This window comes from Panulirus ornatus, chromosome 20 (genome assembly GCF_036320965.1).
Source record: "Panulirus ornatus isolate Po-2019 chromosome 20, ASM3632096v1, whole genome shotgun sequence".
NCBI lineage: Eukaryota > Metazoa > Arthropoda > Malacostraca > Decapoda > Palinuridae > Panulirus > Panulirus ornatus.
This window is the reverse complement of record NC_092243.1, coordinates 66,554,392-66,576,970: the sequence shown is the minus strand read 5'-3', so window position 1 is coordinate 66,576,970 and position 22,579 is coordinate 66,554,392. Positions and strand designations below refer to the sequence as shown.

Genomic DNA, 22,579 nt, shown 5'->3' with positions numbered 1-22,579 from the left:
TGGTTTGATCGAGTAAGTAACGTAAGGGTAAGAGAGATGTGTGGAAATAAAAAGAGCGTGGTTGAGAGAGCAGAAGAGGGTGTTTTGAAATGGTTTGGGCACATGGAGAGAATGAGTGAGGAAAGATTGACCAAGAGGGTATATGTGTCGGAGGTGAAGGGAACGAGGAGAAGAGGGAGACCAAATTGGAGGTGGAAAGATGGAGTGAAAAAGATTTTGTGTGATCGGGGCCTGAACATGCAGGAGGGTGAAAGGAGGGCAAGGAATAGAGTGAATTGGAGCGATGTGGTATACAGGGGTTGACGTGCTGTCAGTGGATTGAATCAGGGCATGTGAAGCGTCTGGGGTAAACCATGGAAAGCTGTGTAGGTATGTATATTTGCGTGTGTGGATGTGTGTATGTACATGTGTATGGGGGGGGGGGGGGTTGGGCCATTTCTTTCGTCTGTTTCCTTGCGCTACCTCGCAAACGCGGGAGACCGACAAAGTATAAAAAAAAAAAAAAAAAAAATAAAAAAAAAAATACCCTAGCCTGAGTCAGATACCCATTTTATCGTCCAATCCCTAGGGGTGGATGAACAACTGGGTTAACATTCTCTTTTTCCACACCTTCTTCATATATGTATGTATATGCACGTGTATGTACATATATCCCTGGGGATAGGGGAGAAAGAATACTTCTCACGCATTCCTCATGTGTCGTAGAAGGCGACTAAAGGGGACGGGAGTGGGGGCTGGAAACCCTCCCCTCCTTGTGTTTTAACTTTCTAAAGGGGAAAACAGAAGGAGTCACGCGGGAAGTGCTATCCTCCTCGAAGGCTCAGATTGGGGTGTCTAAATGTGTGTGGATGTAACCAAGATTAGAAAAAAGGAGAGATAGATAGTATGTTTGAGGAAAGGAACCTGGATGTTTTGGCTGAGTGAAACGAAGCTCAAGGGTAAAGGGGAAGAGTGGTTTGGGAATGTCTTGGGAGTAAAGTCAGGGATTAGTGAGAGGACAAGAGCAAGGGAAGGAGTAGCACTACTCCTGAAGCAGGAGTGGTGGGAATTTGTGATAGAGTGTAAGAAAGTAAACTCTAGATTGATATGGGTAAAACTGAAAGTTGATGGAGAGAGATGGGTGATCATTGGTGCATATGCACCTGGGCATGAGAAGAAAGATCATGAGAGGCAAGTGTTTTGGGAGCAGCTGAGTGAGTGTGTTAGTAGTTTTGATGCACGAGACGGGGTTATTTGAATGCAAAGGTGAATAATGTGGCAGTTGGGGGAATAATTGGTGTACATGGGGTGTTCAGTGTTGTGAATGGAAATGGTGAAGAGCTTGTAGATTTTTGTGCTGAAAAAAGACTGGTGATTGGGAATACCTGGTTTAAAAAGAGAGATATACATAAGTATACATATGTAAGTAGGAGAGATGGCCAGAGAGCGTTATTGGATTACGTGTTAATTGAAAGGCGCGTGAAAGAGAGACTTTTGGATGTTAATGTGCTGAGAGGTGCAACTGGAGGGATGTCTGATCATTATCTTGTGGAGGCGAGGGTGAAGATTTGTAGAGGTTTTCAGAAAGAAGAGAGAATGTTGGGGTGAAAAGATTGGTGAGAGTAAGTGAACTTGGGAAGGAGACTTGTGTGAGGAAGTACCAGGGGAGACTGAGTACAGAATGGAAAAAGGTGAGAACTAAGGGCGTAAGGGGAGTGGGGGAGGAATGGGATGTATTTAGGGAATCAGTGATGGCTTGCGCAAAAGATGCTTGTGGCATGAGAAGTGTGGGAGGTGGGCAGATTAGAAAGGGTGGTGAGTGGTGGGATGAAGAAGTAAGATTATTAGTGAAAGAGAAGAGAGAGGCATTTGGACAATTTTTGCAGGGAAATAATGGAAATGACAGGGAGATGTATAAAAGAAAGAGGCAGGAGGTCAAGAGAAAGGTGCAAGAGTAGAAAAAGAGGGCAAATGAGAGTTGGGGTGAGAGAGTATCATTAAATTTTAGGGAAAATAAAAAGATGTTTTGGAAGGAGGTAAATAAAGTGCATAAGACAAGGGAACAAATGGGAACTTCAGTGAAGGGGGCTAATGGGGAGGTGATAACAAGTAGTGGTGATGTGAGAAGATGGAGTGAGTATTTTGAAGGTTTGTTGAATGTGTTTGATGATAGAGTGGCAGTGCATAGTGAGAGAGTTAGGGAAAATGATTTGGTAAGCTGAGAAGAGGTAGGAAAAGCTTTGTGGAAGATGAAAGCCGGCAAGGCGGAGGGTTTGGATGGTATTGCATTGCAATTTATTAAAAAAGGGGGTGACTGTATTGTTGACTGGTTGGTAAGGTTATTTAATGTATCTATGTCTCATGGTGAGGTGCCTGAGGATTGGTGGAATGCTTGCATAGTGCCATTGTACAAAGGCAAAGGGGATAAAAGTGAGTGCTCAAATTACAGAGGTATAAGTTTGTTGAGTATTCCTGGTAAATTATATGGGAGGGTATTGATTGAGAGGGTGAAGGCATGTACAGAGCATCAGATTGGGGAAGAGCAGTGTGGTTTCAGAAGTGGTAGAGGATGTGTGGATCAGGTGTTTGCTTTGAAGAATGTATGTGAGAAATACTTAGAAAAGCAAATGGATTTGTATGTAGCATTTATGGATCTGGAGAAGGCATATGATAGAGTTGATAGAGATGCTCTGTGGAAGGTATTAAGAATATATGGTGTGGGAGGTAAGTTGTTAGAAGCAGTGAAAAGTTTTTATTGAGGATGTAATGCATGTGTACGTGTAGGAAGGGAGGAAAGTGATTGGTTCTCAGTGAATATAGGTTTGTGGCAGGGGTGTGTGATGTCTCCATGGTTGTTTAATTTGTTTATGAATGGGGTTGTTAGGGAGGTGAATGCAAGAGTTTTGGAAAGAGGGGCAAGTATGAAGTCTGTTGTGGATGAGAGAGCTTAGGAAGTGAGTCAGTTGTTGTTCGCTGATGATACAGTGTTGGTGGCTGATTTGTGTGAGAAACTGCAGAAGCTGGTGAGCTGAGTTTGGTAAAGTGTGTGAAAGAAGAATAAATGTGAATAAGAGCAAGGTTATTAGGTACAGTAGGGTTGGGGGACAAGTCAGTTGGGAGGTAAGTTTGATTGGAGAAAAACTGGAGGAAGTGAAGTGTTTTAGATATCTGGGAGTTGATTTGGCAGAGGATGGAACCATGGAAGCGGAAGTGAATCATAGGGTGGGGGAGGGGGCGAAAGTTCTTGGAGTGTTGAAAAATGTGTTGGAGAACATTATCTCGGAAAGCTAAACTGGGTATGTTTGAAGGAATAGTGGTTCCAACAATGTTACATGGTTGCGAGGCATGGGCTGTGGATAGAGTTGTGCGGAGGAGGATGGATGTGCTGGAAATGAGATGTTTGAGGACAATATGTGGTGTAAGATGGTTTGATCGAGTAAGTAATGATAAGGTAAGAGAGATGTGTGGAAATAAAAAGAGTGTGGTTGAGAGAGCAGAAGAGGGTGTTTTTAAATGAATTGGTCACATGGAGAGAATGAGTGAGGAAAGATTGACCAAGAGGATATATGTGTCAGAGGTGGAGGGAACGAGGAGAAGTGGGAGACCAAATTGGAGGTGGAAAGATGGAGTTAAAAAAAATTTGAGTAATCGGGGCCTGAACATGCAGGAGGGTGAAAGGCATGCAGGGAATAGAGTGAATTGGAACGATGTGGTATACCGGGGTCGATGTGCTGTCAATGGATTGAACCAGGGCGGCATGTGAAGCATCTGGGATAACCATGGAAAGTTCTGTGGTGCCTGGATGTTGAAAGGGAACTGTGGTTTCGGTGCATTATTACATGACAGCTAGAGACTGAATGTGAACGAATGGGGCCTTTGTTGTCTTTTCCTAGCGCTACCTTGCGCACATGAGGGGGGAGGGGGTTGTTATTTCATGTGTGGCGAGGTGGCGATGGGAATGAATAAAGGCAGACAGTATGAATTATGTACATGTGTATATATGTATATGTCTGTGTGTGTATATATATGTATACGTTGAGATGTATAGGTATGTATATTTGCGTGTGTGGACGTGTATGTATATACATGTGTATGTGGGTGGGTTGGGCCATTTCTTTCGTCTGTTTCCTTGTGCTACCTCGCTAACGCGGGAGGCAGTGACACAGCAAAATAAATAAAATGAAAAATGTATGTGTATGTACGTATTGTGTATATATGTGATTGAGAGTGGTTGGGTCTTTCTTTATCTGTTTCCTGGCGCTGCCTTTCTAATGCTGAAAAAGGCGATCAAAGTGTGTTACATGAAATAAGATGAAATAGCTTTGGATATTTGGCAGATTTTGATACTGTATGAGTAAGATTGAAATTTTTAAGAGTCTGCAGTTACTGTTTGATTCTGTATGAATAAGTTAAACATTTTTAAGAGTCAAGCATCCTCATTGTAACTGCCATCCTCCCAGTAGGAAATATTTCAGGCTGAAGTCTTGTCTCTTTTTGGTTGTGAATAGTCCATCAAAAGTTGATATAGACTCAGCCATGTGTTTTCAGTTTTATGTAATCCCAGTAGTCTTTTTTACCTTTCATTTGATTATCATTCATCAAGTTAGAATGTACATCATACGGGTTCCAGTTTTGTTAAGATATAGATATTCTCTGTCAGCACCTTCTTTGTGCTCTATTATCAGTAATTGTATCTGCTGCAGTGAGAAACAAAATGTTGGCTGCTTTGACCTCTCGTCTTAACTGTTGAACATAAGTGTAAGTATAGATGATGGTGTTGTATTTGTGCTCCCAACATATATAGAATGTTTTTGAATGGATCAGTAGTATAAATTTGCCTCAAACTCTGTTATCAGATGGCCCAGATTCTTTCCAGCCATAACCTCGACCTCAAACAACGATTTGAGAAAATACTAAATTTATGCAATGCTGCAGCTTCAAACAATTATTAGCGTTTACAGACCACAGTAAGAGCAGTCCTTTTCCTGCTATTTCACAAGCTCTTATTTAAAAAAAAAAAAATCATAGTTATTGTGTAATTACCTATTCTACTTGTTCAGACCTGTAATACCATAAGTTAGTTGTGAGAAGTTTATAGCCTTAGAAATGTGGAAATAGAAAAATTGCATAAACATGATGCAGAAACATGATTGGATCAGTATGCAGTAATTATTTTTTACCATAGAAAGGTGCATGTTGAAGTAATCATGTTATTAAAGATAACTGGATTAAAGAAGAATTATTAAGCTGTAAAATGGATAGCTAAGAAAAGTTTGTTGTCCGGTTTGGTCTTTATGAGTGTACTGTTAACATGTTGTGAATCAATGTATATACAAAGGTTTAGTTTGAAGTTGGTAAAGAGAATCAGGATTCTTGAGGAATAAGTTAAGATTTAAAATTTTTGTTGAGTTTGCAATTTGTGCTAAAGGTAAGAGTGTTGAAGTATAATGGACTTGTGGAAAGAATCAGTGAGAGAAAATTTAACTGAAGTGATGCTGTAGAAGGTATTGGGGCCAACAAGTTAGATAGACCATTGAGTTAGATGGATGCATGTGAGAGATACCATGAGAGTTGCAGTTCAAGGTGAGTGAACATTATTTAGGAGACACTGAAAGATGTAGAGGTAATGAGATTTGTGTGTCAGAAATTCTTATGTGTTTATCATTAAAGGATTGTACAGATTGGCAATGGATATTTATATTTTGTTTACAGAGTGACGCCAGCAGTGGGATGCAGTACGCTCCGGTTATGACCACGGTAATAATGCAAGTGGTGTGGGTTATTGTGGCTGTCTGAATAGCTTTGTGAATGCTTAACGTGATATTCTCGGCTTTTTATACCTGATTCTCTCATGCTTATGGTGTAAGAGTCTCAGCTGTGCTTTCTAACAGTTCGCACTACTGGCCTGCCCATTTTGTTTAGTAACTTTATTGAAGAGTGACCAAATCTTAACTGGAAAATGAATGTTCACACTTTGATGCATGGGGCCTCAGTTAATTCTTGAAACATACTTATTCACATCTATTCAGAATAAATCTGCTTGTGATAATGAACACTCCATTGAAATTTACCTTCTGTTATCTGCATTATGGGAAAAGATGGAAATCTTGCATATGAAAGAAGAGGCCTAGTATCTTGCTAGGCACAATAAACTATGATTTAGTTTGTTGTGATCTGATATTCATTTAGATGAAGGTTTAACTATTACTGCTGTTCTCAGTGAATATTTTACTGACATTGAAAGTTTTGATAAATTGTAACCTTGCCTACTTTATGTTAGTTATACTTTACGGACTTAATGAGAAGATTGGATTAGTTGAATATTGTCCCTCAAAAATGAATAACCCTCTCCACAGAAAGGTCTTTGGAGCCTGTTTGTGGATAGGAGGCTCTCATTTCATTGCATTGTACATGACAGCTAGAGTGTGGATGTGAGCAAATGAGTGTTCTTTGTCTGTTCCTGGCACTGCCTTGCTAATGTAGGAAACATAAAACAAATTGACTGTATAAAAAGAATAACTCTGGGTAGTCCATTCTTTAAGCATGTTTTTCAGCACCAAACAGAAAACCATGGAGAGTAGAGACACGTGCTTTTGACCTGTCAGGGTGATAGTAAGCGTGGATCCATGAGTTGGGAAGTCACACAACTGAAAAGAATTGTGTGTCACTCAAAATCTTTTTCACTCCATCTTTCCACCTCCAATTTGGTCTCCCACTTCTCCTCGTTCCCTCCACCTCTGACACATGCATCCTCTTTGTCAATCTTTCCTCACTCATTCTCTCCATGTGACCAAACCATTTCAAAACACCCTCTTCTGCTCTCTCAACCACACTCTTTTCATCACCACACATCTCTCTTACCCTATTATTACTTACTTGATCAAACCACCTCACACCACATATTGTCCTCAAACATCTCATTTCCAGCACATCCACCCTCCTGTGCACAACTCTATCTATAGCCCATGCCTCGCAACCATATAACATTGTTGGAACCACTATTCCTTCAAACATACCCATTTTTGCTTTCCAAGATAATGTTCTCGACTTCCACGCATTCTTCAATGCTCCCAGAACTTTCGCCCCCTCCCCCACCGTATGATTCATAAATACACATAAACACACATGTATATATTCATACTTGCTTGCCCTCATCCATTCCTTGCACATTTCTGCCCCACCCTACAGGAAAGAGCATCACCACTCCCTGCTTCTGTGTGGTAGCTTCAAGAAAACAGACGGAAAAGGCCACATTCGTTCACAGTCAGTCTCTAGCTATCGTGTAATGCACTGAAACCACACCTCCCTATCCACATCCAGGCCCCACAGATCATACCATGGTTTACCCCAGATGTTTCACATGCCCTGGTTCAGTTCATCAACATATGTGTACATATACCCTAACTTCAGCCAGGTACCTATTTTATCAACCAACCCCAAGGGGTGGATGACCAGCTGGGTTGATTTTAGACCGATTGCCGCAACCAGGATTCGAACCTGTGCACTCAACTCTGGGTGGCCCATGGATGTGTCACAGTCAGGAATGCATGTGGTTAGAGACTGATTTAAAAGAATGGACATGGATTGAATGAGATTGAAGAGAGAAGACATAGGGTTGAGGGCACAAGTAGAGTCTTCAGGTTGAGGGCACGAGTTGAATCTTCAGAAATATATGGCTGAGAACAGTGTAAGCTTGGAGGGATGTTTTGAATTATGTAAAGAGAGGGCTGCATGAAGGAGGCTGTGCATGTACTACCTCGCTGAGTAATAGGAATCTGTATTTAATATTTATTGAATGTTGGTTGGTACAAAAAGGTACAAACACACAAACTGCTTTTGCTGTAGATTTTAGGATTTTTTATTATATTCTTTTGCTCTGGATCATTTTGTGAGAGGGTTATTTTGAAGTACCACCCATTTTTTAAATCTTTATAGAAGCACTTTCGAAACCTTTTTATAGGTAACTTATCTCTCTCCATATGCTAATCATGAGATTTTGCCAGAAAGGTAGGGATAGCTTATTGTGCTTATTGCAGGTTATGCTTAATACATAATGTTATTTCTCTCTGCTGCCATGCACTTAGCATAATTGTCAATTCACGGTTTATCAGGGACTGACCTTAATGTTTTATGGAGACTCTTTTGCCTTGGCCATCCCCGTGAGTGAGTTCCTGAAGGGAACAGGCATCAGAGATGTAGATAGATAGACCTTAATCATGTATATTAGTTGTGTTTTATATATTTCTGTCGTTTCATGTGTGTGTCTTATATTTTTAGGTAATACATTGAGTGAGCATTCTAACTCTTTTGCTGAACTATTATGTATTTGTTTGATATCCTTTTGGTGTAGTCTAAGGTGTTAATACAGACTAAAAAGTTTTCTCCTATCCTGCTGAGACACCTTAAGATCCAGCAAATTATTCTTGGTGTCATTTTGTTGCCATGCTTAGATTATTGTTTTATTTTCCTTCTTCATAGGCAGTAGAGTTTGAGTCTTTTCATCCTTTCATAACAGTTTCCATGTTCCGGGCCATCAGTCAATCTTGGAAAGTATTTTTGAATTCTCTCTAGTTTATTTATTTCCGTTTGTGTGACAGGTGACCTTACGATGAAATATTGTTTTGCTCCTTATGTATGAATAAAACAATTTAAGCTTTTTCTGTCTCATTTTGAAAGCTTAGATTTTCATACCATTCATTATTTGGATTGATTATATCATCTGTAAGCGTGTGAATTGCAACTTGTTCAGAGTTTTTACATGGAAGCTTAATATGTTGTCGGGGTTTTGCAGGAGAGTTCTTTAAGGCTTGATTGTAATGCACGTGTCACTGGGAGTGAAGGATGGATATGCTGTTGTTTTTTATGGATTCTGTTTTGATTTTTCATTTCTTTCATGGGTATATTTTTGTTCTTTGGGAAAAGGAATGTCATTGGATTGGGTCAGAAGTGTTTCATGGGTGGGGGATGGTTTGGTTGGTGTGGATTATATGGTTCATTATGTTGAGGAAGGAATGCCACTTATGGATTATGTGTAAAGTTTGGATTCATTGTTATTTCTAGTGATGGTGAGTGATTTTGTGTGAACTGGTTTTTTTTGTGTAGTGTGGTCACAGCATAATCCTGAAACTCTCCAAACTGCACAATTCTCCTTTTCTCTATTACTCTTTTTCAGTTCTGTCTTTAGTATCCAGACTCTGAAAAACTTTTATGATAGAATCAAGCGGTGTCCCACTCTCACCCTCACAACATGGCTTCAGATCTAGTGACTTCATCACCACACAACATATGGACCACACACAACATATCCAGGTTGGTTTCAGCCAACCACAGTCCCCTACCTGCACAGTATTTGTGGCAGCTGACATCAACAAAGCAGTTCATGCTGTCCCTTGATACATCCTAACAAAACAATTTTTGACACCACTCTCACCTACAGTGACAAAAAGTGTCTGTCCAGCTTCACAGTTGAGTGCCAATCTAGTGTCACTTGCAAAGGTTTCACCTTTTAAACCCTTAAGCTCTACAGTTCTTTCTCCAGACGTCTCCATTCTTTTCCTACATGACCTGTTATCTCCTGCTTATGACAGCATGAAGGTTCTCTCACATACAGACAACCTTACAGTTGTACGACAACGACTCTTAACACCACAGAAGCAGCAGTGAACATACAGCACAACCATACACAGAATAATGGCTAATCCAGAATAGACTGTCTACATCTTAGCAGAGGGTTTCATTCACCCTGTTGACCTGACAGAGAGACTTACATGAATCCAGCCTGAAATCTTCCATCACTTTGAATGGCCAGTCACTCCCACTCAGCAAAACATGAACTGTTTTTGGCATCCCATTCAACTCAGGGCATGAGTATATGCAAAAAGTTTATTCTGAAAGGTTTGGAAACTGCTTGGAATGCCACTGCAAGCACTGATAGTGGTACATTTCATCTTGAGCCAGAGGTGGCCAGTTCGAAAATTTATAACATGTATCCCAGATGTAGTGAATAGAAAAAAAAATCCATTATGTATACACCCCACTTGTAGTCATTGGGCTAAGGCAATTTTCTAGTGTGGAATTCTCATTATTAAACTTTGTACTTGAATATATGATATTTATTTTATTTATTTTGCTTTGGTGCTGTCTCCCGCATTTGCGAGGTAGCGCAAGGAAACAGACGAAAGAAATGGCCCAACCCACCCCCATACACAATGTATATACATACACGTCCACACATGTAAATATACATACCTATACATCTCAATCTACACATATATATACACACACAGACACATACATATATACCCATGCACACAATTCACACTGTCTGCCTTTATTCATTCCCATCGCCACCTCGCCACACATGGAATACCATCCCCCTCCCCCCTCATGTGTGCGAGGTAGCACTAGGAAAAGACAACAAAGGCCCCATTCGTTCACACTCAGTCTCTAGGTGTCATGCAATAATGCCTGAAACCACAGCTCCCTTTCCACATCCAGGCCCCACACAACTTTCCATGGTTTACCCCAGACGCTTCACATGCCCTGATTCAATCCACTGACAGCGCGTCAACCCCGGTATACCACATCGATCCAATTCACTCTATTCCTTGCCCACCTTTCACCCTCCTGCATGTTCAGGCCCCGATCACACAAAATCTTTTTCACTCCATCTTTCCACCTCCAATTTGGTCTCCCACTTCTCCTCGTTCCCTCCACCTCCGACACATATATCCTCTTGGTCAATCTTTCCTCACTCATTCTCTCCATGTGCCCAAACCATTTCAAAACACCCTCTTCTGCTCTCTCAACCACACTCTTTTTATTTCCACACATCTCTCTTACCCTTACATTACTTACTCGATCAAACCACCTCACACCACACATTGTCCTCAAACATCTCATTTCCAGCACATCCACCCTCCTGCGCACAACTCTATCCATAGCCCACGCCTCGCAACTATACAACATTGTTGGAACCATTATCCTTCAAACATACCCATTTTTGCTCCCTGAGATAATGTTCTCGCCTTCCACACATTTTTCAATGCTTCCAGAACCTTTGCCCCCTCCCCTACCCTGTGACTCACTTCTGCTTCCATGGTTCCATCCACTGCCAAATCCACCTCCGGATATCTAAAACACTTCACTTCCTCCAGTTTTTCTCCATTCAAACTTACCTCCCAGTTGACTTGTCCCATAATCCTACTGAACCTAATATCCTTGCTCTTATTCACATTTACTCTCAGCTTTCATCTTTCACACACATTACTAAACTCACTCACCAACTTCTGCAGTTTCTCTCCCGAATCAGCCACCAGCGCTGTATCATCAGCGAACAACAACTGATTCACTTCCCAAGCCCTCTCATCCAGAACAGACGGCATACTTGCCCCTCTCTCCAAAACTCTTGCATTCACCTCCCCAACAACCCCATCCATAAACAAATTAAACAGCCATGGGGACATCACACACCCCTGCCGCAAACCGACATTCACTAGGAACCATTCATTTTCCTCTCTTCTTACTCGTACATATGCCTTACATCAACTTTTCATTGCTTCTAGCAACTTACCTCCTACACCATATACTCTTAATACCGTCCAGAGAGCATCTTTATCAGCTCTGTCATATTCCCTCTCCAGATCCATAATCGCTACATACAAATCCATCTGCTTTTCTAAGTATTTATCACATACATTCTTCAAAGCAAACACCTGATCCACACATCCTCTACCATTTCTGAAACCACACTGCTCTTCCCCAATCTGATGCTCTGTACATGCCTTGGCCTTCGTGGTCAGTACCCTCCTATATAATTTTCCAGGAATACTCAAAGTTATACCTCTGTAATTTGAACACTCAGCTTTATCCCCTTTACCTTTGTTCAAAGGCACTGTACACGCATTCCGCCAATCCTCAGGCACCTCACCATGAACCATACATACATTGAATATCCTCACCAACCAGTCAACAACACAGTCACTCCCTTTTTTAATAAGTTCCATATCAATATCATCCAAACCCTCCACCTTGCCGGCTTTCATCTTCTGGAAAGCTTTCACCACCTCTTCTCTGTTTACCAAATCATTCTCCCTTACCCTCTCACTTTGCACACCAACTCGGCCAAAACACCCTATATCTGCCACTTATCAAACACATTCAACAAACCTTCAAAATACTCACTCCATCTCCCTTTCACTTCACTACTACTTGTTATTACCTCCCCATTTGCCCCCTTTACCGATGTTCCCATTTGTTTTCTTGTCTTACGCACTTTACTTACCTCCTTCCAAGACATCTTTTTATTTTCCCTAAAATTTAATGATACTCTCTCACCCCAACTCTCAATTGCCCTTTTTTTCACCTCTTGCACCTTTCTCTTCACCTCTTGCCTCTTTCTCTTATACATCTCCCAGTCATTTGCACTATTTCCCTGCAAAAATCATCCAAAAGCCTCTCTCTTCTCTTTCACTAACAATCTTACTTCTTCATCCCACCACTCACTACCCTTTCTAATCAGCCCACTTTTCTCATGCCACAGGCATCTTTTGCGCAAGCCATCACAGCTTCCCTATATACATCCCATTCCTCTCCCACTCCTCTTATGTCATTTGCTCTCACCTTTTTCCATTCTGCACTCAGTCGCTCCTGGTACTTCCTCACACAAGTCTCCTTTCTAAGCTCACTTACTCTCACCACTCTCTTCACCCCAAGATTCTTCTTTTCTGAAAACCTCTACATATCTTCACGTTCGCCTCCACAAGATCATGATCAGACATCCCCCCAGTTACCCCTATCAGCACAATAACATCTAAAATTCTCTCTTTTGAACTTCTTAAATTTTCATCTTTTAATGTAGTGTTTGCATGTTTCTTACTTCCAGATAAGTTACTTTTGAATCTTCCCTATCAACTTTTTTCAAACTACTTCCTTTTTCCTGTATGTTTGACCTGTCTTTATCTTTTGTTTCGGTGTTATGTTTTCATGACTTCTTTACATTTAAACTCACTATTAATTCTTTGTGAATTACTTACCTTTGTTTCTCCAATGATTCTTCACAGCTGTTATTATCACTGTTTGCTTGCTTGCATCCTCACAAACACCGTCATTTGCTAAGATTTTTACTAGCTCCTCTGCCGTTGTCTTTTTGCAAATACCACATATGAAGATGCACTGATGTGTCATGCTTATCAAATCTAAGACAATCATGCATCTAAGGCCATATTTTATGTATTTTGTAATGTCTGCTGTATACTGCATGATACAGTATTTACATGTGTTTGCAAAAGCTTTCAATCTTTTGTATTATCTTGCTTAATTACCCTTTATCAGTAACCTTTAGGGTATACATGATGGTTTGTCAGTTTAAATGGTTTCTTTATCATTGAAGTAATTCTTTTTATTTCTATCATTGTATTTTAGTATCAGTGATTGGCTTTTAAATCTCTTGATATTAGCACCTGGCCAGGCTGGCCACCTTACTATATTGCATGAAATCTTTCCCCCAAAGTTTTATCAGATATAAGCAACCAGTAGTCTAAGTTGCTGTGTTGTGCTGTCAGTGCTTGTTTATGTACATTAAACTCTCTTTTCTTACTTTTATATGTTCAGATTTTATTTTCTTAAGTGTGAAAATGCTATATTAGCTTTTGCATGATAAAAGTTTCTTTGCAAAGGCATTCTTTATATTTTCTATGACGATTGCTTTGCTGTCAACATTCAATTTATATATTTCTTTTGGTTTCATCACAACACCTTTTATGTATATTTGTTTATATTTGGGAGCGGGGGGCTGGAAATCCTCCCCTCTCGTTTTTTTTTAATTTTCCAAAAGAAGGAACAGAGAATTGGGCCAGGTGAGGGTATTCCCTCAAAGGCCCAGTCCTCTGTTCTTAATGCTACCTCGCTAATGCGGGAAATGGCAAATAGTTTGAAAGAAAGAAAAGAAAAAAAGTTTATATTTATTCATTTCACTTTATTTATTATACATAATCGCTGTTTCCTGCATCAAGGAGGTAGCGCCAAGAAACAGACGAAAAATGGCCCATCCATTCATATACAAATATATGTACATAAATGCCCTTATATGCACATATACATACATATACATATCAACATATACATACATATATGCACACATTACATACATACACATGTACATATTCATACTTGCTTGCCTTCATCCATTCCTGTTACTACCCCGTCCCACAGGAAAACAGCGTTGCTATCCCCTGCTTCAGCGAGGGAGTGTCAGGAATACAGACAAAAAGGCCACACTCATTCACATTCAGTCTCTTGCTGTCATGTGTAATGCACCAAAAACACAGCTCTCTATCCACACCCAGGCCCCACAGACCTTTCCATGGTTTACCCCAGATGCTTCACATGCCCTGGTTCAGTCCATTGACAGCACGTCGACCCCTGTATATCTCATCGTTCCAATTCACTCTGTTTCTTTCATGCCTTTCACCCTCCTGTATTCTCAGGCTCTGATCGCTCAAAATCTTTTTCACTCCATCCTTCCTCCTCCTATTTGGTCTCCTGCTTCTCCTTGTTCCCTCCACCTTTGACACATATATCCTCTTTGTCAATCTTTCCTCACTCATTCTCTCCATGTGACCAGACCATTTCAACACACCCTCTTCTGCTCTCTCAACCACACATCTCTCTTACCCTTTCATTACTTACTTGATCAAACCACCTCATGCCACACGTTGTTCTCAAACATTTCTTTTCCAACACCACCCTCCTCCGCACAGTCCTATTTATAGCCCATGCCTTGCAACCGTATAACATTGTTGGAACCGCTATTCCTTCAAGCATACCCATTTTTGCTCTCTGAGATAATGTTCTTTCCTTCCACACATTCTTCAATGCTCCCGGAACCTTTGCACCCTCCCCCCACCCTGTGACTCACTTTCACTTCCATGATTCCTTCTGCTGCTACGTCCACTCCCAACTGTCTAAAACACACCACTTCCTCCAATTTTTCTCCATTCAAACTTCTATCTATTCTATTCTATTTTGCTTTGTCGCTGTCTCCCGCGTTTGTGAGGTAGCGCAAGGAAACAGACGAAAGAAATGGCCCAACCTACCCCCATACACATGTATATACACACATGTCCAGACACGCAAATATACATACCTATACATCTCAATGTACACATATATATACACACACAGACACATACATATATACCCATGCACACAATTCACACTGTCTGCCTTTATTCATTCCCATCGCCACCTCGCCACACATGGAATACCATCCCCCTCCCCCCTCATGTGTGCGGGGTAGCGCTAGGAAAAGACAACAAAGGCCTCATTTGTTCACACTTAGTCTCCAGCTGTCATGCAGTAATGCCCGAAACCACAGCTCCCCTTCCACATCCAGGCCCCACACAGCTTTCCATGGTTTACCCCAGACGCTTCACATGCCCTGATTCAATCCACTGACAGCACGTCAACCCCGGTATACCACATCGATCCAATTCACTCTATTCCTTGCCCGCCTTTCACCCTCTTGCATGTTCAGGCCCCGATCACTCAAAATCTTTTTCACTCCATCTTTCCACCTCCAATTTGGTCTCCCACTTCTCCTCGTTCCCTCCACCTCTGACACATATATCCTCTTGGTCAATCTTTCCTCACTCATTCTCTCCATGTGCCCAAACCATTTCAAAACACCCTCTTCTGCTCTCTCAACCACGCTCTTTTTATTTCCACACATCTCTCTGACCCTTACATTACTTACTCGCTCAAACCACCTCACACCACACATTGTCCTCAAACATCTCATTTCCAGCACATCCACCCTCCTGTGCACAACTCTATCCATAGCCCATGCCTCGCAACCATACAACATTGTTGGAACCACTATTCCTTCAAACATACCCATTTTTGCTTTCCGAGATAATGTTCTCGACTTCCACACATTCTTCAAGGCTCCCAGGATTTTTGCCCCCTCCCCCACCCTATGATTCACTTCTGCTTCCATGGTTCCATCCGCTGCCAGATCCACTCCCAAATATCTAAAACACTTTACTTCCTCCAATTTTTCTCCATTCAAACTTACCTCCCAATTGACTTGACCCTCAACCCTACTGTACCTAATAACCTTGCTCTTATTCACATTTACTCTCAGCTTTCATCTTTCACACACTTTACCAAACTCAGGCACCAGCTTCTGCAGTTTCTCACATGAATCAGCCACCAGCGCTGTATCATCAGCGAACAACAACTGACTCACTTCCCAAGCTCTCTCATCCACAACAGACTTCATTCTTGCCCCTCTTTCCAAAACTCTTGCATTCACCTCCCTAACAACCCCATCCATAAACAAATTAAACAACCATGACGACATCACACACCCCTGCTGCAAACCTACATTCACTGAGAACCAATCACTTTCCTCTCTTCCTACACGTACACATGCCTTACATCCTCGATTAAAACTTTTCACTGCTTCTAACAACTTGCCACCCACACCATGTATTCTTAATACCTTCCACAGAGCATCTCTATCAACTCTATCATATGCCTTCTCCAGATCCATAAATGCTACATACAAATCCATTTGCTTTTCTAAGTATTTCTCACATACATTCTTCAAAGCAAACACCTGATCCACACATCCTCTACCACTTCTGAAACCACACTGCTCTTCCCCAATCTGATGCTCTGTACATGCCTTCACCCTCTCAATCAATACCCTCCCATATGATTTACCAGGAATACTCAACAAACTTATACCTCTGTAATTTGAGCACTCACTCTTATCCCCTTTGCCTTTGTACAATGGCACTATGCACGCATTCCGCCAATCCTCAGGCACCTCACCATGAGTCATACATACATTAAATAACCTTACCAACCAGTCAACAATACAGTCACCCCCTTTTTTAATAAATCCACTGCAATACCATCCAAACCTGCTGCCTTGCTGGCTTTCATCTTCATCTTTCATCTTTCATTCAAACTTACCTCCCAATTAACTTGACCCTCAGCCCTACTGAACCTGATAATTTTTCCTGTTTCATACTTGATCATAGCCTTCATTAGCAAGGTAGTATCAGGAATAGACAAAGAAAAGCTGTATCTCCTCTCTAACTGTTATGTGTTATGCACTGAAATCACTGCTCCCAATCCACAGCCTTTCTATGGTTTACCTTGGCCACTTAACATTCCTTAGTTCAGTCCATTACCATCACATTGACCCCTGTATACCACATTGTTCCAGTTCACTTTATCCTGTGCACGCCTTTCATCCTCCTGCATGTTAAGGCCCCAGTCATTCAAAAATTTTTTTCACTCCATCCTTCCATCTAATTTGGCCTACTCTTGTTCCCTCCACATCTGACATAGTTATCTCTTTGTTAACCTCTTGTCACTCATTCTCTTTATTTGTACAAACCATTTTGGTGCACTCTGTTCAGTTTTGCCAACCACACTGTATTGTATTACCACACTTCTCCTACCCTTTGATTACTTACTCGATCAAATCATCTCACTTTACATATTGACTTCAAACAATTCATATCTAACACATCCACTCATGTCCACACATCCTTATCTATAGCCCATGCCTTGCATCCATATAACATTGTTGGGACTACTATACCTTCAGACATAACCATTTTTGCCCTCCCAGACAGCACCCTCTTTTTCCACACATTCTTCAGTGCTCCCAGAACCTTTGCCCCCTCACCCATCCTATATTTCACTTTTGCTTCCGTGATTCCATTTGATGCCATGTCCACTTCCAGATATCTATAATGCTACTTCCACAGATTTTTCTCAAACTAAGCTTTCAGTCCTGCTAAACCAAATAAACTTACTTTTATTCACATATACCCTTCTAAAGTCAGTGTCCAACTTCTACAGTTTCTCACTTGAACCTGCCTCCAGTGCTGGATCATCAGCAAAGCAACAACTTACTGACTTCGCAGGCCCCTTCATATCCTTCAGACTGCATACTCACCCATCTCTCCTATCTATCTATCTACCTACATCTCTGATGCCCATTTCCTCTTGGAACTCCCATCAAGGAGTGGCCATGGGAAATGAGTTCACTTATACCTGTCCTTAACTGCCTCCCTCGCATACACCATTCCATGCTCTCTCTCTCTCTCTCTCTCTCTCTCTCTCTCTCTCTCTCTCTCTCTCTCTCTCTCTCTCTCTCTGTTTCTCTCCCTCCAGTATTTCTCTACCCTTATTGCTCATGTCACAAGTGGTTTTCCACTCACACCAACCCCTTTAATTGTACCATCATACACTCTCCTTGTAAAGTCCCAGTCTTACATTCTTTCCATATGCACAAATCACCTCAAAGTATTATGTTTCACCCATTCTCCCTCTCCACAATTCACTCCCTTTGCATTCATTGTCATACCACATCTCTCATACACCTTTTCATTTCTTTCTTCACTTCTTCTTGTCACACCACATGCTCTTCTCAAATAGCTCATTTCCACAGCCTGGATTCTTGACCTCTGCACCTCATTCCATGTCCAGGTTTGGCTGCATAGGTAAGGGTTGGGAGGACTGTGCTGTCCCTTAATCCTCTCTTCAGTTCTATACTTACACCTCTACCCTTCATTATTCTATGAAGGGGCCCATTGGCTCTTCTACCCTATACTTCTCTCTCACTTATCTCTATTTCCATATCACCATACATCCCAAGACAGCCCCCAGATACTCAAATTCCCTCATTTCTTCCAGTCTTTTTCCCCCCATATCCACAGCACTCTGTATGGTTTTACAAAATCTATACTTTCACTCCATTTCTTTTCAAACGCTGTTACTTTACCTTTACTTGCATTTACTTTCAATCTCCTATGCTTACACACATCATAAAACACACTTACAACCTCCTACAAATCCTCTTCACTCTCCACAATCAACACAGTATCATCCACAGTCCTACTTTATCCTACTTTATCCCTGGGGATAGGGGAGAGAGAATACTTCCCATGCATTCCCTGCGTGTCGTAGAAGGCGACTAAAGGGGATGGGAGCGGGGGGCCAGAAACCCTCTTCTTGTATTTTAGCTTTCTAAAAGGGGAAACAGAAGAAGGAGTCATGCGGGGAGTGGTCATCCTCCTCGAAGGCTCAGATTGGGGTGTCTAAATGTGTGTGGATGTAACAAAGATGAGAAAAAAGGAGAGATAGGTAGTATGATTGAGGAAAGGAACCTGGGTGTTTTGGCTCGTAAGTGAAATGAAGCTCAAGGGTGAAGGGGAATAGTGGTTCGGAAATGTCTTGGTAGTAAAGTCAGGGGCTGGTGAGAGGACAAGAGCAAAGGAAGGAGTAGCACTATTCCTGAACGAGGAGTTGCGGGAGTATGTGGTAGAGTGTAAGAAAGTAAACTCTAGAGTGATACGGGTAAAAACTGAAAGTGGATGGAGAGAAATGGGTGATTATTGGTGCCTGTGCCCCTATTCATGAGAAGAAAGATTCATGAGAGGGAACTGTTTTGGGAGCAGCTGAGTGAGTGTATCAGCAGCTTTGATGCACGAGACCAGGTTATAGTGATGGGTGATTTGAATGCAAAGTTGAGTAATGTGGCAGTTGAGGGTATGATTGATGTACATGGGGTGTTCATTGTTGTAAATAGAAATGGTGAAGAGCTTGTAGATTTGTGTGCTGAAAAAGGACTGGTGATTGGGAATACCTGGTTTAAAAAGAGAGATGTACATAAGTATACATATGTAAGTAGGAGAGATGGCCAGAGAGCATTATTGGATTATGTGTTAATTGATAGGTGCTTGAAAGAGAGACTTTTGGATGTTAATGTGCTGAGAGGGGCAACTGGAGGGATGTCTGATCATTATCTTGTGGAGGCGAAGGTGAAGATTTGTAGAGGTTTTCAGAAAAGAAGAGAGAATGTTGGGATGAAGAGAGTGATGAGAGTAAGTGAGCTTGAAAAGGAGACTTGTGTAAGGAAGTACCAGGAGAGATTGAGTGCAGAATGGAAAAAGATGAGAGCAAATGATGTAAGAGGAGTTGGGGAGGAATGGGATGTATTTAGGGAAGCAGTGATGGCATGTGCAAAAGATGCATGAGAAGGGTGGGAGGTGGGCAGATTAGAAAGGGTGGTGAGTGGTGGGATGAAGAAGTAAGATTGTTAGTGAAAAAGAAAGGAGAGGCATTTGGATGATTTTTGCAGGGAAGTAGTGCGAATGATTGGGAGATGTATAAAAGAAAGAGGCAGGAGGTCAAGAGAAAGGTACAAGAGGTGAAAAAGAGGGCAAATGACAGTTGGGATGAGAGAGTATCATTAAATTTTAGGGAGAATAAAAAGTTGTTTTGGAAGGAGGTAGATAAAGTGTGTAAGACAAGGGAACAAATGGTAACATCGGTGAAGGGGGCTAATGGGGAGGTAATAACAAGTAGTGGTGAAGTGAGAAGGAGATGGAGTGAGTATTTTGAAGGTTTGTTGAATGTGTTAGAAGATAGAGTGGCAGATATGGGGTGTTTTGGTCGAGGTGGTGTGCGAAGTGAAAGGGTCAGAGAGAATGGTTTGGTGAACAGAGAAGTAGTAGTGAAAGCATTGCGGAAGATGAAAGCCGGCAAGGCTGCAGGTTTGGATGGCATTGCAGGGGAATATGTTAAAAAAGGGGGTGACTGTGTTGTTGACTGGTTGGTAAGGATATTCAATGTATGTATGGTTCATGGCAAAGTGCATGAGGATTGGTGGAATGCATGCATAGTGCCATTGTACAAAGGCAGAGGGGATAAAGGTGAGTGTTCAAATTACTGAGGTATAAGTTTGTTGAGTATTCCTGGTAAATTATATGGGAGGGTATTGATTGAGAGGGTAAAGCATGTACAGAGCATCAGATTGGGAAAGAGCAGTGTGGTTTCAGAAGTGGTAGAGGATGTGTGGATGAGGTGTTTGCTTTGAAGAATGTGTGTGATAAATACTTAGAAAAACAGATGGATTTGTATGTAGCATTTATGGATCTGGAGAAGGCATATGATAGGGTTGATAGAAATGCTTTGTGGAAGGTATTAAGAGTATATAGTGTGGGAGGTAAGTTGCTAGAAGGAGTGAAAAGATTTTATCAAAGATGTAATGCATGTGTGCGAGTAGGAAGAGAGGAAAGTGATTCGTTCCCAGTGAATGTCAGTTTGCGGCATGGGTGTTTGATGTCTCATGGTTGTTTAATTTGTTTATGGGTGGGGTGGTTAGGGAGGTGAATGCAAGAGTTTTAGAGAGAGGAGCAAGTATGCAGTCTGTTGTGGATGAGAGAGCTTGGGAAGTGAGTTAGTTGTTGTTCGCTGATGATATAGTGCTGGTGGCTGATTCAGGTGAGAAACTGCAGAAGTTGGTGACTGAGTTTGGTAAAGTATGTGAAAGAAGAAAGCTGAGAGTGAATGTGAATAAGAGCAAGGTCATTAGGTTCAGTAGGGTTAAGGGACAAGTAAATTGGGAGGTAAATTTGAATGGAGAAAAACTGGAGGAAGTGAAAGTGTTTTAGATATCTGGGAGTGGATTTGGCAGAGGATGGAACCATGGAAGCAGAAGTGAATCACAGGGTGGGGGGAGGGGGCGAGGGTTCTGGGAGCGCTGAAGAATTTGTGGAAGGCGAGAATGTTATCTCGAAGAGCAAAACTGGGTATGTTTGAAGGAATAATGGTTCCAACAATGTTATATGTTTGTGAGGCATGGGCTATGGATAGGGTTGTGTGAAGGAGGGTGGATGTGTTGGAAATGAGATGTTTGAGGACAATATGTGGTGTGAGGTGGTTTGATTGAGTAAGCAATAAAAGGGTAAGAGAGATGTGTGGTAATAAAAAGAGTGTGGTTGAGAGAGGAGAAGAGGGTGTATTGAAATGGTTTGGTCACATGGAGAGAATGAGTGAGGAAAGATTGACAAAGAGGATATATGTGTCAGAGGTGGAGTGAATGAGAAGTGGGAGACCAAATTGGAGGTGGAAGGATGGAGTGGAAAAGATTTTGAGCGATTGGGACCTGAACATGCAGGAGGGTGAAAGGTGTGCAAGGAATAGAGTGAATTGGAACGATGTGGTATACCGGGGTCAACATGCTGTCAGTGGATTGAACCGGGGCATGTGAAGCGTCTGGGGTAAACCATGGGAAGTTTTGTGGGACCTGGATGTGGAAAGAGAGCTGTGGTTTCGGTGCATTACACATGACAGCTAGAGACTGAGTGTGAACGAATGTGGCCTTTGTTGTCTTTTCCTAGTGCTACCTCGCATGCGTGTGGGGGGAGGGGGTGCCATTTCATGTGTGGCGTGATGGAGACGGGAATGTATGAAGGCAGTAAGTATGAATTATGTACATGTGTATATGAGTATATTACTGTGTATGTATAGGTATGTATATGTTGAAATGTATAGGTATGTATATGTGCGTGTGTGGGTGTTTATGTATATGCATGTTTATGTGGGTGGGATGGGCCATTCTTTCGTCTGTTTCCTTGTGCTACCTTGTTAATGTGGGAGATGGCGCTAAGTGTAGTAAAAAGAATAAATGATAGTACTTTTGCAGTCACATCACCCAATGTGACCACGTTTCTCTTGTTCTCAAAACCATTTTCCTTTCATATTTCTCCAGAAAAGCTTCATCTCTTAT

General features: G+C 41.6%; 1 protein-coding gene across 4 annotated transcripts in view; it reads left to right on the top strand.

Annotated features, from left to right (window-relative positions):
• The window catches only part of LOC139756077 (protein lin-9 homolog), a 100,377-nt gene that overhangs the window by 23,262 nt on the left and 54,536 nt on the right, over positions 1-22,579 (top strand). For 3 of the 4 annotated variants that reach the window (XM_071675096.1, XM_071675093.1, XM_071675094.1), the window contains exon 5: positions 5,692-5,736. The exons of the other annotated variant lie outside the window; for it this stretch is intronic. In XM_071675096.1, coding sequence (XP_071531197.1) covers positions 5,692-5,736 — 45 coding nt within the window. The remainder of the gene's footprint in view (positions 1-5,691; positions 5,737-22,579) is intronic. 4 annotated transcript variants of the gene reach the window in all.